The sequence below is a fragment of the Haliotis cracherodii genome, unplaced genomic scaffold, assembly GCF_022045235.1.
Source record: "Haliotis cracherodii isolate W230 unplaced genomic scaffold, xgHalCrac1.p SCAF_15, whole genome shotgun sequence".
In the NCBI taxonomy this organism is placed as follows: Eukaryota; Metazoa; Mollusca; class Gastropoda; order Lepetellida; family Haliotidae; genus Haliotis; species Haliotis cracherodii.
Genome location: NW_027266270.1, coordinates 27,666,645 through 27,685,052, shown reverse-complemented (window position 1 = coordinate 27,685,052; position 18,408 = coordinate 27,666,645). Strand labels below are relative to the sequence as shown.

Below are 18,408 nucleotides of genomic sequence, written 5' to 3'. Positions count from 1 at the left end.
TGACACAGCTGAGGATGGTGACGAGGTTAAAAATATTGATCACGTTCAATGCCGTATGTGTTATTGTGGGATATCTGAGTATTAAACATATAGCCCTATATTCGATTAACTTTTGATGGCTCAGAAGTTAAACCCTTGTGCATTAAACGTATGCCCTGCATTCGTTCAACATTTAAACAAGATGGCTCAGAAGTTAAACCCTTGTGCATTAAACGTTTGCCATTCGTTTAACATTTAAACAAGACGTCTCTGACGTTAAACCCTTGTGCATTAGACGTATGCCCTGCATCCGATTAACATTGAAACAAGACGGTTCTGAAGTTAAACCCTTGTGCATTAAACGTATGCCATTCGTTTAACATTTAAACAAGATGGCTCAGAAGTTAAATCCTTGTGCATTAGACGTATGTCACTGCATTCGATTAACATTGAAACAAGACGGTTCTGAAGTTAAATCATTGTGCATTAGACGTATGCCATTCGATTAACATTTAAACAAGATGGCTCAGAAGTTAAACCCCTGTGCATTAAACGTGTGCCACTGCATTCGATTAACATTTAAACAAGATGGCTTGGAAGTTAAACCCTTGTGCATTAAAAGTATGTCCCGATATTCGATTAACATTTTTATAGGATGGCTTACAAGATGAACACTTCTGCATCAAGGCACACGTATGTAAGCTAAAAAAGCTAAAACGACCAATGAATTATCAATAATTGTTTTGTAAACAGCCGGAAAACAAGGCAGGTATTGACAGCATAGCGAGTAGGGTTCTGGCCCGCCGCTTCCCGCATTAGAGATGCTCTCAAACAGCTTTTGCCGGCGAAAAAAATATGCCTCAGTCAAACAGGTGACTATGCGCAGTGGTGGGCCATGTCCAACTGGGACCTGCTTCTTGCTTTAATCGGATTTTTAGAAATTTTCCTTCGTGGGGTCATGTTCAGGACTTGGATTAAGTGAAATGGTTAGGTAAAAGTTTGTTTTGGTTGCACGTATACATCAATGTAAAACAACACGAAGCGAGGTTGTTTTTTCACAACTGACAAGTAACCCAATGTTTTACGCAGGACGGAATCTGATGAATATGGATTTATATGACTGGTGAATTTGTGTGTTTTGGTGTGGCTGGATTTTGTGGCTTGTGCTCCTCGCAGATGCTTCAGCTGACTCTACAGGACAGAACCTGTTGGATACTGAATGAAGAAACCGGCTCTCTGAGCGACACCCATTGTAGTAGTGATTGGTTGCTGGGCGTTTTGAACCAGTTTTAGTTGTAGTATGTTATTTTTAAACATCGGTGCCTCCTAAAATGCAAGCATGGTGCCTGTGATTTCTCCAAAAATAGGACACCTCGTGCTGAGAACCTTTTTAAAGAAACAAAATGGATCAAATTCGAGAGCGTGTGTCAATTGTGTTCCTTAACCGCGTTGGATGCAAACTTGCTGTTTGTCGTGTGTTTGGTAACGTTAAGGCCAGTTATTATATTTACGTTTTGACCTATCAGGAGTTATAGACCATTGCAAAAACTCGACATTTCCAAGTGTTTAAGCAAATAGATGGATTAATGGTGATATGGCTGATTTATTGGCATCTTGATAGTACCCTGACAAAGTGATTGTGCCATTTGCGAGTAGACAGTGAGTAAAGATGGGACGATACTCTAAAACCGGTGAAGTGAGAATAAGTGATCAAAAATCCAGGGATCCGTCCAAAGTGCAAGACTTCTTCGACCCTCAACCGAAGCCGTTAATCAGAAGGTACTGTGAACTAGACCTCATGGGACGAAATTATTAATAACGCTATTGTGTCAATTTCATTGTCATATTTAAAATCATGAAAAACATACTTAGCGATATTGGGTGAGTATCGTAACACGTAATGATGTAGAACGTTTAAGAAGGTACTGTGAACTGTATCTCATATGACGAAATTATTAAAGCGCTGATATTTCATTTTTGTAATCATATTTAAATTATCAGTATCTTAACACATGATGTCTCAGGGGAAAGTGTTGCGTTATGTGTGTGTGTGTGTGTGTGTGTGTGTGTGTGTGTGTGTGTGTGTGTGTGTGTGTGTGTGTGTGTGTGTGTGCGCGCGTTTGTGTGTGTTAGTTATATGTTAGTTATATTAGTTATGCTGTCCTTGATATATTGAATGTGTATAGATTTCTCTGTCAAAACTGTTAAAAGTAACATAAAATGGGTGTGCAACGTCTAAGTCAACAATGACACGAACCAACGCTGAATGGAAATGAAGCAGGGGATATAGCATTAGCGATCACTTAAACAGATGCCCTAAGTAGTAGACTTAAGTACAGAAAGATTTAATTACCTGTGACACGAATGCATAAGCTCATCAATGGATGACGTCAAAATAAGCAACAAAATTACGTGGGGAGAGCATAGCCCGCGTTAATACAGAGAATGGTCGTGTTAATACAGAGAATGTCGCAAGGATAGACGGATTCTTCAGAGGGAAACAGGGTCAGTTTGTGTGCTAGAAACTGAACTTTCTCATGAAGTTAACCTATGACATTTGATTTTGGAGCTTAACTTACGGTTCCCTTTAGACATTCCGTATCTATGTAAGTTATTTTCTCACCTTTCTTCAGTTATGCCACCCACCATGCCTTGTACATGTCAGTGCTGTAACTCAGAGAAAGGAATATATTTATTGTGCATATATATTGTACATATGTAGTGCATTTTGAACCTAGATATTGCACTGCCTGGTGTCACCGGTAGTACAGGACAGTCGATTCGCTAACACCTGATGTCATCATTTTATAATTGTTTCGAGGAGTAGTTTATATATCAGTACCTTTCTTTCCTTTTTTCGCGTGTGTCACCTTTATTCATGCGTGTGAATTTGAATTTCAACTTTAATTATGTTTGTAATATGCTTTGCACTGATGTTTAGAAAGAAACATTACCTACATTGTATGATTTTATCTAATATGAGTAGTAGGTATGCTTTACCCTTTTCGCAAACACCTGGTGTCATCATTGATTTTCAGTGATCCATCCATATAATGGCCATCGCTATTTCGCATTTTACGCCCAGTGGAATCTGTGTCGGCAGATAATCGAGACTGATTATTCTCTTACGGTAACGTTTTATGCGATAATACGGCTTTTGTAAAATAATGGAATCCGATGCTTTTTAGGTATCTTACAGTAAAGTTCGGTTATAACGAACATGCTTATAACGAACTGACTGATATAACGAACTATTTGTTTTGGTCCTGTCTATTTGCTGTATATATTCCGTACATTTGCTTATAGCGAACTACGGTTACAACGAATTAAAATTAGTGGTCCCTTTGTGTTTGTTATAACCGTAGTTTACTGTATATCAGTTGATATATATACCTGTTTGACCTTTTAATATGTCACACACATACTTCACGTTCCTTGATGTAGAGCAATTTATTGGAGCGTAGCATTTCATGTTTCCTTATTAATAAAATCATAATCTTGTCATAATTGAAATATTTCCTTCACAAATACCTAAGACTATGACGTGCATATGATCTTTAATTATACAAAAACATAGGCTTTAATTGATGTTACATTCATATTTCCCCTAAAAGAAAGCATGGCTTTAATCCATCAATTAGATACATCCATTCCGTAAGTACCTTCTGCTTACTGACAAGTACATCTGTATCCTTCAATGGCGAACCCGTGAAGAAAACAACATGCAGTCAGGATACATCCTCAAACACAACAACGTTAAGTAAAAAAGATGAAACGTTAACATATCACTGAAGACGTTGAAAAACAATAAATCAAACTCGGTGACTTAGGTCATGGGATCCCGTACTGACGTGATGCTTGATTATCTGACTGGACCTTGACGTGAAAACCATAGTTCATTTCCTAAGATACAGACTATGTTTATGAAAAAATGTCCAGTGACGACACCTAAACGTGTTGATAGTTCAGAACGGCTACATCATACATTCATATGAAAAATATCACATATCAGATGTTTATGTAATAATCGAAACAATACAAACACGTGTTTGTCCTTCGTGTGTTGATTGCATCAGTAATCACTTTCATTTCATATCTGCATGTTCAACTAACGTACATTTGCATCAGCAGATGCTCGAATCATGCACAAGTTATCGCGGCTAGCTTCTACACAAAGCTAGTGTGCATACGTTCTCTTTGATGAACTAAATGTACTGAATATGCCTATCCCAGCTATAAAAAGGATGAATGTGTTACATAAGCCGCATTATTTTTATTTACTTAGGTATATAAAAGTAAAGTGTCAGTTACAGTTGGCAATGTTCAATGATCAGTGTCCATGGCACTTTATGTAAAGAATAAGGCAAAAGGTAAGAGACAGCTTCGGTGTCGTCCTCAAAATGACAGCCAACAGCCAGTAACGGTGCCTCAAAAGGTTACGTTGGTGAAAAGGTAACAAACAAGTCCTGTCACTGTATCCATTTATAGACTTTATAACATATGTGTGGTGCCGCTTTTAAATCTGCTTCTTTTAATCTTTATTAAATGTTCATTTAATACAAAACTTATTATATCAATCGCTAGTTTGTCTGGTCAAGACAGTGTTATTTACAGGCTGACGTCATATAACTGGACTGTTGTTAAACGGCGTTAAACAACAAACAATGATTCAAAAGTTTTGTAATGGGTTTTAATTTCTAACAGGGTGAGTGAGTATGTTTTAACGCCGCTTTTGGCAATATTCAAGCAATATCACGCCGGGGGACACCAGAAATGGCCTTCACACATTGTACCCATGTCGGGAATCAAACCCGGATCTTCGGCGTGATGAGCGAACGCAACAGGGTGGAGTGACACATTCAAATAAAGTTGATTCAACTTTAAAATGTAATAAAAAAATAAAACGTCATGAAATTAAATGTTCAACTCCTGCGGTGGTTCAATTGTCAACCTTTTACTCGTGATCCTATTATGTATTTCGCGAGTGTGTTGAAAGTGTAACATGTTGGAGATACAGTGTTTAATTCAACTTACCCTACAAACAAAGATGACAGGCCTTATAATTGCTTAGGCTTGCAAAGCCTGTTACTATTCATATTAGAAGTCTCAAAGCTCTCACGACAACATTGCAAAGCGTTTTGGATGTATCTAAATAATAAAAAGTAAGTTTAATACCGGTTTTAATTTTTCAAGGTCATACGGTTTTATAAATAATACAGCATGTTCTATTTGTGTCACATGCTGTTAGCCCCACCCACGTGTAAGCTAATATACGCAGCATTGTTACTTATATATATATATACTCCTTAAGCTTAAGTCGTTTGAAATGTATTTTTTGTGTTAGAATTCAAAATACCATCCGATAAAGCTGCTGAGTGCATGCTTCATCTCCATCAATGAAGTAAATTAAGATAGCCCGCCGGAAGTTAAACATGAATGCTATGCGAACAGGTAAGTATTTCTCCGTGACCTTCTCGGTCGTCTTGAGCTTAACTAAGCCACTGATTAACAGTCTCTGTTGGTATTGTATGGAAGGGTGTTATGGTTTCGTTGTATACATCTTGGGATTAAGGCCCGCGTTTAATTTAGATGTGTGTGTTTTTGTTCGGTGGCACGTTTTGATAGTTAACGGATGCTGCTATATTCGTTGCGGTCACTTGTTTGATGGGCAGCTGACATCAGGAATGGTTATTCACCCATTAAATCATTGATCAATACTGTCATTGTCTTATGTGGAGAACATGGTTTTATCGACATATTGGTAACTTTGATTTGTATATGAAGAATATAGTCAATACTTTACATCTACGAAAGCTACTAGTATCTACTCTGAAGACAGTCCATGGCGCCAGTTATACATGTTATTTTACAGTTATCTCACACGTGGTCTTTGGTACAATTTTTAACAGAACCATATACAGTAAGCATAATTTTGAATAAATTGTCAGTATTTAATTGTTCCATAAATATACCACTTAATAGAAGTTAAAAACACACTCGTTTCTTTCATTTTATTTTAAGTAATACCATGATAGATTACCTATAGTAATATGAAAGAATCGGGATTCTTTTACTGTTTTTGCGTAGTATATATCGTGTTTTATGCCAAAAGCATTTTTATTATTCTGATAGATTTAATTTTCATACTGTAAAATTAAACTGTAATCCCACAACAAAATTGAATAATTATACATAGAGGTGTACATGGATGTGCGACTGAATATGCTATGTATTGAGCTTTGAAGTTGCTATATTTTTTAAAACAATGACATATATGTCTGACATTTATAGTGGAATAAATTACTACTACAGAAACAGTAGAAACACGGGGAATTGTTCTTAAAACTAAGTGAAACGAGTTAGTCGTTTCTTGAGGCCTTGTGGTCAATATGTCAACATTTTTATGCTGTGTGTCAGCCACATGTCACTTGCCCGGATCGAATGTCAGAAAACAACACGTTTAGCTGAACGCCAACATGGCCGATATGGGCGCAAGGTCACGAGACACCCATACAATAGACGTCATTCTCTTTAGGTCAGAGGGTAGTGCACCCTGTGACAGGGAAGGTGAAGGTCGGATCTCACGTGGATTGACGGATGTGATGAACGACTTTATGGCATACCATAGATTGCTTTGTATACAATTCTATAGTCACTTTCACTGCATGTTTTGAACGCTGTTATTCATGAATAACTGTCTATTTCAAGTTATGAAAAACACCGTTATATACTACTCAATTTCTGCTGGGGATATTTAGATATTTCCATATTACGCAAAACTGATTCGCATAATATGTCAAGTGTTTATTATTTAAATAAAATAACATAAATTGCTATCCCTGTCACAAGTTGAGTAGTATATATTCATCGAATGCATATTATGGGAAAATCAAATTCGAACGGTTAAAGTATTAAGGGTAGCAATAAATCGCATAAAGATGTTGTGTTTCAAAGTAATCGAGCCTCAAATAGCTCCGTATGTTAATTACATTGATTTTCAATTTTGTTCGTCACATAAAAAAAAAACAATTTGTCCTTTGTTATATATATTTATTTAATAGTGATTCATAAACAAATACATATGATATAGTTAAAATCGTACAATGGAGATTTGCTATGATTATGAAAAGGGTTTTGTCGCTTTTATTAATAAAATCAACGACACCGACAGGTCCTATGTTACAATCAGTGTCGTGACATGATTCAAATGACGTTAAAGTTACTCAGGCACTCACAAAGACCACGTTTCTTAACGTGTCTCCTCGTCAAAAACACTTGACAATTTCAGCTTGAAAAAGTAAATCAACAGTCATATAACATTTCACTTGCGGATCAGCACCATTGATTTATAATACGACGGAACGTTGTAAAGTGGCATAGGGCCTACAAGTAGTCAATATATCATTATACTTGCCGTCATGGGATATACGTTTAGTAAACAGCAATGCCCTCTGGCTGTATTGGTAATGATGACGTCCCTACTAAATCAGTGAAGTGTTGTATGTATGCTCAAGTGTCTAAGCTGTTGATAACATGCAACAAGCATTTTCATTGCACTTTTAATTTAAGAATATTATCAGGAGCTTTTATACGATCCAAATTCATTATCCTTACGAACTTTCCGAAGTCAGTAAATCTTTTCTCCAATTATCTTCGGAGTGGCAGTGTTTAAAATGAATGTAATACAAAAGAAACACATTTAACATGTTTGTGGTCTCTCAATAAACATCTATGCATATTTGTCAGGAGTGCACTGCCCTAATCATGTCTTCACAGTCAACGCTGTGTTTGTCTAGATTTGTTGGTCAACACGTTTCATTTGCGGTGTGTGTTCAGCAAACAGCTGCTGGTACTCAATGCCAAGAAAACACCTCATACGTAATGTATTTACATAAGATGTCCCCAACTTCTTGAGTTGAAATAAACATAGCTCTTGTTAAATCATATATGTGACTCTCTTAGCAAACATCATTAAATACGTTATTCTTGAGATGGAAAAAATAGTGTTCAGTGAAAAGGATTTGAAATCTTTGTATTTGCTCAGATCAGACACGATGCGTCTCCTAAGCTTGGAACGTGACCGCATTGTGTGACATTGTGTCGCTTTCTAATCACGAAAACTGGACCCCTGCTTGTTTAGGCCTATTAATGTTTTGGCCATTTGTTTCAGCCTCAAACTGACCACTCTTTCAAAGGTGTGTTTCCGAGCAGTTCAAACGACAATATTTTTCTTTTTAGAGATTTGATATTATAACTGGACTCTACAATCAGATTGCCCACAGATGACGAGATGAAGTGCTCGATAACACTAAATGAGAGTCCTCCCTCAAGGACTAGGAAAGGCAATCGTCGTAGGTTGCCAAGATATGAACCTGTTTCATCTAAACCTTCTCTTGTTTTCAGAGCAAGGAAAAGACTATCCACCTACCTCCACACACATGTGTGTTTGATACTGGTGTGCTCCCTGGCAGCCCTCGATGCAGCATGTGTCATTGGCCAAATCATCTGTGATATTCTAATTATGAAAGGTAAATCAAATTTAGGCGGAGCAATTCGCTATGCAGAGTTGCGTCCCTTAGGCGTACCAGCAACCAGTTGTTGGTTCGAATCCCAGATCCGCCGCGATTGTTACTTGGTTTTGTCAGCATCATCATATCCTAAATCATGGGTTTCCCCTTAGTGATATTCGTCTAAGACCTGCATCACTTTGGGGTTTCCTCCCACATCATGCTGACAAGTGATATAACTGAAATATTATTCAACTTGCGGCGGTAAGCCAAATTCACTCACTCTAATTATCAAATGATGAGTAGCATAGTAAGTGATTAAGTCGACAGGTTGAAAAAGCAGTCCAGACGCCACAAATAGCTGTGCATTGGTGTTTCCCTCATGTGATCGCGAATTTGAATCCCAGATAGCGATGGTGTCAACACAATGCCCGTGTTCGTTGCTTTTCACCAATGCCTAAAACCTGAATCAATTATTTTGGGGGTTATTTATGTTGGGTTTTTTCTTATCAGACAATATATCATCTGACGGGGCATAATAGAACACGTAGTCCATGTACAAATGTGACAATCCCATTCTCCCCACACGCTGTAATGTAGAGCAACACACGAACGTACAGCCTGTGCAAACAGTCCATAAAACAGTGACAGGGACAACCTCCATACATGTCAGTGAGTAAATGAGTGATACTCTAAGCTGTGGTCAGCGATATTACAGGTTTTATGTCCAGCGGCGTATGTGTACATGACAGGACATGACACAACAAGACAGGGCATGACATACTTGTGAGTTGGACATGCTAAAAAGCCTGACCCGTCACAGATGACCTCCGTCTATATCACAGTATGGGAGTTGTCTTAGTGCTAAGATACGGGCGGTCGGGTAGCCTAGTGGTTAAAGCGTTCGCTCGTCACGCCGAAGACCCGGGTTCGATTCCCGACATGGGTACAATGTGTGAAGCCCATTTCTGGTGTCCCCCGCCGTGATATTGCTGGAATAGTGCTAAAAGCGGCGTAAAACCATACTCACTCACTCACTCACTCACTCACTCACTCACTCACTCACTCACTCGTGTTAAGATCGCTTTGTTGAATAAGGCCCGGCTCGATGTTTGCCCACTTACTGATCGGAGAGAGTGAGTGAGTGAGAAAGTGTGTGAGTGAGAGAGCTTAAAAAGGTCTCCATAGAGCACTCATTCAAAGCGTTGCTTAACACATAAACATTATTATGTTGGTGTAGCGTCAGTGGGCCTTATACATACGGACCATCTCTAATAACTAAAACCATTGCGTCGTGTGCAGATCCAAACAGTGACGTCTTTAGGTCAAGTGTTACTTTAGATCTGTAGTCTTTCGGTATTGCTCGATGGCTCCCTTTGATCTAACATTTCCCATGCAGGAAAGTTGAACACATTTACTCATATCAGGTGCCGAATAGTAGTTGATGGTATATTTATCTTTTTTAAAACCGTCAATACTTCTTTGTAAAGAAAATTCCTGTAACATAAGAGAGGGAGATATTTTATAGTTTATCTCTGAAATTTCCAGAAATATTTACATATAATATGCTTTATGCCAAGGTAGTTTACGCTGGAAATGTTTTATAAACGTTTCTTGGTGTTGAGTAATAACATTCTAGCTTGTCACTACATTCTTACCATTGCTCAGCCGTGGTGCACTTTTGCACTCATGGATCCATTACTTAATCATGTTGTGTTGTGGACAAAACAGTGTGAATGAGTGAGTTGGGTTTTATGCCGGCAATATCCCAGCAATATCACGGCGGGGAACACCAGAAATGGGCTTCACACATTGTAGCCTTGTGGGATGTCGAACCCAAGCCTTCGGTGTGACGAGTGAATTTTTTAACCACTAGGCTATCCCACTGGCCCGGACGAAACAGGGCTACTTAAAGCCAAAATGAAGAAGTCACTAACACAATATATTGTTGTTTCAGAGGACTTGCACCACTGGCAAGTTCTGGACGCGGATCTCACCGTTGTGTTAGTGAAACAGGTTCCCCTCTTAAACGGAACCAATCCTGAACATTTAAATTTGGAAAAGATTTATGAAAAACTAAGTAACTATGGTAACGAGGGTGGCCATGATGTCCATACGGCTCCATTCACGCATTTCATGGACACTTCGGCCCCAAGCGGTCCACTGACTAATGGGGCGAGAGGATTACCTATTGTCTCAACAACCACAGTACCGGGACATACGACCACTACCGCTTCCGGTACAGCCCCGCAACAAAATGCTTCCGGTGAGCCGCTTAAGGTGAACCTCGCTAATCCGTTTATGAAATCAGGAGTAATACACAGACGCGCTAAAAGAGCCGCAGAAGGTTCTGAGGAAGATGACGGACATGGCCATTCGTTGCTGCATGAACTCACACACGCCTTTCATCTGGGGAGTATGGCTATTCTCTCGATGCTACTGTTGGAGGTAAGTTTTTATATATCTTTTTTTTGTATCCTATATGAGGTGTAGTGGATAGAGCGTCTGCCCGGAGAGCAGTCTTTGTTTTATCCCTTTAACGACGAGCACCAGGCAAGGAAAGAAGAAGTACCATCTTTTAACGTGTCTCGGTATGACACAGCCAGGGGTTCGAACCACCGCGTTTCCGGTCACGCAGGTGTAATAAAATATCTCTACTTGAAAGGTAGGCGAGGACATACAATGACATCGGACGATACCGCCAGTGAAATTGTCCGGATTACTTAATTTCTTGATAAAGGAACATTGGGTACAGTGAAACCGCGTTGGTCCCGAAACCCGTTAATCCGGACGATGGCTGCTTGGAGTGCGGCGACATGTATACAAGTGACATGACCCGTACAAATATCTCTTTAACCCGTAAATTTCTTAATCCAGACGAAATTTCAGGGAACGGTACCGTCCGGATTTACGGGCTTTTATTGTATATATTTCTTCCCAACAGTTATCCTCTGGAAGAAGGGGTTCCCTACTAACGGGGTCGGGAGTACCGAGGTTTCAATTGATGTTCAACATAGATCGTTCCGTCATGCTTGTCTTTATCGCTATGTTTCCTTTTACGCCAAGTTGATTTTCGAGACTGGTTAGTCTCTGGTATTGACTTTTTATATTTACTTCAATCTCAGCATGTTTTCATTGCAGACTTTATTGAAGTCCTTTGCTATGGGAAGGAAAATATTGCATCACAAACTAGAGGTAAGTGATAATGGCCATCGTTGACTAAATTGTCAAATTGGCAGTCAAAGTAACTTTGATCATAACATTCAAAGACCACTTTATTTATCTCCTAACTGACATTGTTTCGTGAATATCCAGCAATAAATGATGACGTTTTTCACGAAGAGGGAATGCCTCGTTTCAAAGATAGCACTAATTAAAATATCCAAAACCTGAATGGACATTAGCTGCAGGAAGACATGCGTAGTCTCCTTTCAATTCGCACTCATTGAATGAGTGAATGTGAGCGTTGTTCCAGTTATAAAACGACTTTACACATTACATTCTTATACAGCTTATGCCAAAGAAAGATAAGATTAAATCTTTTACACAATACAGCGAGCTCATTATTTCCGTTTTTTAACGACAGTGCTTCGACGTGTTTGTCGTCACGGTGTCCTGGTGTCTTGACGTCGCCTTCTACGAAGGTATCTGGGCACATCCGGGCACTGAAGCTGCTACAATTCTCATCTTCATCCTTCCCTGGAGAGTTGTCAGGATAGTAAACAGTAAGATCCTTTACTAGTTTCTAAATGAACAATGAGTTTGGTCAAGTTTAATGTTCGTAAGTAAATGAGGAATACGGTTTTGAATAATATTTCAATTATAACACAGTGTGTTGGTTAAAAGAAGGCGCAAAGCCCAAACTAACACTTGGGTTAAATCCGCGACTATGCTTGTCGTAAGAAGCGAATAACGGGATCGGGTGGTCAGGCTCTTCAGGATACATGTCATCATCCCAAATGCGTGGAAGGATGCTCATGATGTCAATCACTGGATTGTCAGGTCCAGACGTCACAATCATGGTCCAGACTCGATTATTTACAGACCGTCATGTAGCTAGAATATTGCTGAGTGCGGCGTTAAACAGAAGACAAACAAAAAGAAACTTTGGTTAAATCCACGAGCATGGTGTTGGAAAACCATAATCATAAGCTGGGAGAATCCCGGATTCGAACCATTTAAGCGTTGAATCTCCAAAATATATGGATGTGGAAGGCAGGTTACTCTGTGCAATACCGACCCACCACCAAGTAGAGGTCACTCTGTAGGTTAATCATTATATTATTTTTTTACCACCGTCCCGCTGGATTTGAAATACAATTCCTTTGACTAACGCCATGAACGTGTGTGTCCGCAGGCTTTGTGTTGGTCATCCAGGAGAAAGACCACGTGCAGCTCAAGATCGTCAAACAGAGGTTGAGACTGTCCGTCAAGAAATCAAAGGATCTTAACGACAAGTCTTCATCATACAAGGTACGCACCAACATTATGATGATGTAGTATTACGACAGCGGTGATCACAAAATCATATGGTTAGCGAGTTTGGTTTAATGTCCCTTTGAACAGGCGTGTCAGCATGATGTGGGACAAAAAGTGATGCAAGCATTTATAGTTACCAATTCGGAGAAACCCGCGAGCAAGGGAATGTTGCTGAAAACACTAGAAACATCACCAAGGTGTACCTGGAAATGGAACCAACGATCATAGGTTTCTTGCACGCCTAGAGTGTTCAACTGCGGAAGCAATGGGGAAGCTAAGACTAGGCCAACCGAATGTTAACGAGAAAGGAAAATAAAATGAAAAATATTAACTCATTAAGAGGTATTAAATATTATGATTTTTCTTCTATTTTCTATCAAATGATTTTTTCTTTGTGCAATATATCCTTCAACATTGCAAACATATATCTTTATAGATGAGGAAAATGACAATGTACTTCCTTTAAAACTGAATGCTGGATATATATTCAGGAGAAGAAGAATTTGATTTATTACAATAGTGTTGTTTTTTTACTTTTCCATCTTAAACCCGTAGTACTTTCACAATAATGAACATGTGCTGCATCGATTTTACACTCATCACCCATACAAGCAGTCGAACTATAAATGCTTAATTATAGGTCTTTGATGATGATAAAAACGCAAAAAAATTACCTTCTAAATGTAAAAAGGAAATGACACTTACTTTTAGAACATATCAATATTCATTTTGTCTTCATTTGATCATATTAGGATCAAACAAAATAACCTAAATAAAAAATAACTTAGTGTTACTTAATAAATAGAGAATATCCCACGAGTGTCTGGGAGATCAAATATAGCAAGACGAGATGATAAAATATGTTTTTGCACTTTTACCAGCGAGTCTTGGCATATTTGAGCTTGGAAGACACACGGGTGAGATTCTACTTGTCATCCCAAATCTTTCTTCCAACGTTTTCAGTTTATACACAGCAATAACCAGTGTCTTCAGTATAAAAGATCAGTGATTTCATATGATTGTGACGTCATGGTAGCTGATGACCACACAATGACCTGCAAAGCATTGTAATGCATTTTCATTTCATTTGACCTTACCCAAGCCATATGTCCCGTGGAAGCCAGTTGTGCTATGATAAAAGATAAATAGAGGTTATCACGCGAGTGTGTTTGGGGATGGTAAATAACCTGCATTAGGAATAAACACTATGTATTTAGCTCGCCAAGGCTCGCTAAATACAATGTTTATTCCTAATGCAGGACATTTACCATCTCTAAACACAAGGCTCGCTAAATTCAATGTTTATTCCTAACGCATCCCCAAACACACAAGCGTGATAACCTCTTTATCATGTGATGTCATTCTATAATTCTGTGCTTGAAAATCGCTTTCCCTCTCTCAAAAACATTACCTAAACATCGCGAGTTTTCCTCGAATGCGCGCATTAATATTTATTACGTCACAGGGTAAGTGATGTGTCAGTTGGACAGTGACAGTAGCCAATATCGTTCCAACTGCAATCTGTTTTCTTATACAGTGGCGAAGCAACATATACGCAAAACAACAACTGTTTTTACTTGCATTTCGCGGCAATCCATCGGTCTGTCCGCTAGAGTAACTGTGCTTTGTCAAAGGGAAGCTACTCTAACCCTAGTCTATGGGACGTCACGGCCACGTTCAGACGGTGTTGACAGTCGGTCTGTACTCAATCTCATTAAAATCAGATCTTAGTTCTCGCTACCGCTGAACAAAGATCTGAGGACATCCCATTACGGGTCACGTCAGACCGACCTTGCGCGAACTTTGACCGACCAATGGAATGACCAATCAGAAGGCAGCTTTCTCGTGCTTTACGGCACTATTTTCAAATTGGCGACTTCGCTTCGAAACATATTTTGACAAATTCCGATTAAAAATTTGAAACCTGAACCAAAAAACATTCTGGAATGGCTAATAGATGGTCTAGATTGTAAGGAATCAGTCGTTAAACCCGTAACTATCGTTCGGTATACCCCATGTTAAAGTTTTCGAGGTTGTATGATTAGAAATCAAATTCCGACTGTCACTTTCATAATCTGGTAAGCGACGCACTGATTGGTCGGTTGAAAGGTCGGTCTGACGTGACCCCTAATGGGATGTCTTCAGATCTTTGTTTAGCGGTAGCGAGAACTAAGGTCTGATTTTAATGAGATTGGTCTGTCCTGATATAACGTTAAGAGGTGCAATCGGATGTACACATAGCGACAGAACGAAACAATCTAACAATTCAAACATATTTCGGCCAAATCCAACTATTTTAATCTGTGGAAAAAGTTTCAAGCCGCAGAGGTCTACAAGCACAGGTATGACTACTGATCCCGCTTGGCTAGGTCTAGTGCCCTCGCAAAATTGTTTCGAAATTTATATCTCCAAAGTTGCCAAAACATATAAAATGCCTTAGCGACGTCACAGTTAGATACTGATTTTAAGTATATTAGACTGTTCTTTTGATACTGATAGCATTTATCTCTGTAGTTTATCCAGATTCGCGATGGTTAATTCTGACTCGATTGCCGAATGACAAGGGCGACTCCGTGTTTGTTTATAAACACTGAAAGTCGTCCCTACTTGACCTTTGATATTTGCATCTCTATACCCAAACGGATATCGTTTTTATCCGTAGGCTTTATCCTGCCGAGAAACCTACCCATTATATGATAATATAGATATATTTCAAATGAAATTACATATATCGTACAGTTACGAGTTCATCCCTCGCATTTAGTTAGCAATATATATTCATGGGCTTCATATATAATTATGCTCTAAATAACAACAGATGTGTGACCTAGACCCCTAAGGCGTGTGATTAATATTTAGTGACAATATATTATGATGCGTTTCCTTCTGTGTAAAGAGCCGTCTAAAGTACAAAGATGTAATGGCTTAGTAAGTCAAAAGGTTAATCTACCTTCATTTATAACTGGCTTATAGTATGTAGCTTTACGTAGAATTACGGCGGCGCAACTATGCCTGCGTTAGCATTTTATCATTTACGAAAATTCCACAATGTAATGAATGCGATGTTTACTGTATGTTTCGGCATTGGTGGTTGACAATGTCATCAGCTGTGTACAACGTTTTCTACATGTTAAAAAACATTTCCTGACGAAAGTGATGTCTCGTGTTTTAGATATAATTCCCAACCAAACTATTTGCGTCGCTGACATAGCGTATTCCTATACTTATCGCTGTAAACGATAACGGGTACGGGTGGTTCGGGCAACACAATTCGGAGTGGAGTGCTGCATCCGCTGGTCAAAGCAGGACCTGATCGAATCCGATCTTGAGGTCGAAGCTGTGATCTTTGGTTTCAACGAATTAGAAAACGTTAGATTTACTTTGTACTTGCATCCGACCTTGAGCTGACACGCTGTGAGAAACTGTACTAACATTCACCGAATCACTGCGCATGTGCAGTGAATGCACCTGGTGTTCGATGAGCATGTTAGATGAGTGAAGGTCAAGGTCAAATATCGAGAAATCAATCAAACAAAAATTCCTAATTTGATTATAGTTTGTTCTTTGGAATTTCTTAACAATATATGTTTCATTTATATATATCGACCATTGTCACGACACGAATATATATTCGTTAACGGATAGGCAGTTGCATGATATATTACTTGATGCGTTTTCCCCCTTGATGGGTTAACTCCCATGACAGCCTTGGCAGTGGACGTTTTGCTGATACATTGACAACGATTATTTTCTACAGATTGAACTGAAACAGCTCCAAGGTCTCTGTCGGAAGCATGGTGCAACCGAAAGCGAAATCAATCTCTGCGGACCAGGAGGTATGGTCACATTACAGTAACGCTTAAGTAAAGTTCAGTTCAATGTCAATACTGATGGCGTTGGAATAGACGTTCCTGGTTTGGGTATGTTGTTAGTTTGTAGAGCGTTCGTGAACAATCGTGACATTTCGGGATGGGCCTTTTGGGGTTACGGAATGATGCAAATGTTGACGATTAACAAGTCATCTATATAACAATTGTCATAACATATGTGAACCTGGAGCACCACCGCCCTCTTTTCGATAACATACTAAACCCCGCATTTTCAAGCAATAAATGTGATCGGGTATAACAGACGTACACTTTTCACAAAACTATAACTATAAATAAAGCGACAAAGGGGAAATTGCAAAACCACAATTAAAACGCAACCTTCCTTTTCTAAAAACTGCATCCGCCATACATGGATTCAGACGGTGGGTGCACGAATGCAAACCCCCCATTAACACTGCCATTATGTGGATTATTGAAAATGTTTTTACCGTGACATACTATCAAAATCTGAACACATGTGTTCTCGTTATAGGCAAACGCCGAAGAAGCAGTCTATATCCGGGTCTTGAAAGCTTTGCTGCCATCGCCCTTTCCAGTGCGCTTGGAAACCACCCAAGTCTCGCTTTGGAAGACTCGGATGACGACAACTCACTCGACAGTTCCCGGCAAAGTGGCCGTACGCCCGTCATCCATACAGTCTCTAATGGCAGTATTGGCAGCATAGGAAGTGACCTTTCCTTTAATATGAATCCAAGCGCCGGAACTGAACCCTGCGGCCTTGACAACCCCGTGTTTGACAACGATGACCCAATGCCTCCGACTTACGACGAAGTCGCCCTGAACACTAAATTGTGAGGATTTATTTTTACTCAGGTGGCATTTTGCCACTAAGACTCCTGATACTGAATGAAGTGGATCTTATTTCATTCTGTTTACAGGTTCAGTAATGGAGTATTTACTGTAGACGGTGGTGATAGATTGGTGTTTTGAGCAAGGGCAAGGACAACGTATATACTTATACGTTAAAATAGCCAGCATATGCAACCGACAGTGCCTATCAATAGGAAAAGATCAAACAAAATGTATGGCATTGTACACAGTGAACCCTTGCTAAACACTTTACTTTGAGGGTGATTACTGGCTAAACATATGCATTGATTTTTAATCAATACGTTGTTTGAGATTATCGCAACGAGAGTCCACTTTAATGATATACTCCAGTTGCCGTCTGTTTCAGGTGATGAAACTTTTATATGTTTTTTTTTAGTTCGCTTTTTTTATGAATAAAGTGGATATGATTCTGAATGGACAGACGGGCGAATAAATCCCTACCTTCGTTGAAAGAAATGTCGAGGAAAAATACGAACTTGAAATTAAATTAAGACCATAGAACATAACTGACTGAACCATAAAAATGACATTAAAATGTCAAGTAATCGTGATAGAAAGCAAGTAACAAAATTATTTCCTATAGCTGTGATGTTGTCTAATTACCCATTCCTTGAATGTAAAAAAAAATAAGACATCGAGGCTTGATTACACATTTGACAGGGGCAGATAATGGCTTCTCCCTTAAATGGATGTCCCCCTCAGTCATGTACAATGTCTAAACG

The 18,408-nt window shown here is 39.1% G+C and overlaps 1 protein-coding gene across 1 annotated transcript; it reads left to right on the top strand.

Moving 5' to 3' along the window:
* The first annotated feature begins 4,318 nt into the window (after positions 1-4,318).
* Positions 4,319-17,650, top strand: LOC139462016 (uncharacterized). The gene is made up of 8 exons (XM_071243513.1): positions 4,319-4,431; positions 8,383-8,507; positions 10,444-10,934; positions 11,628-11,681; positions 12,073-12,211; positions 12,844-12,959; positions 16,723-16,801; positions 17,328-17,650. Exons 1-8 carry the CDS (start codon positions 4,319-4,321, stop codon positions 17,648-17,650), a joined length of 1,440 nt encoding a protein of 479 aa, XP_071099614.1.
* Positions 17,651-18,408: the final 758 nt, after the last annotated feature.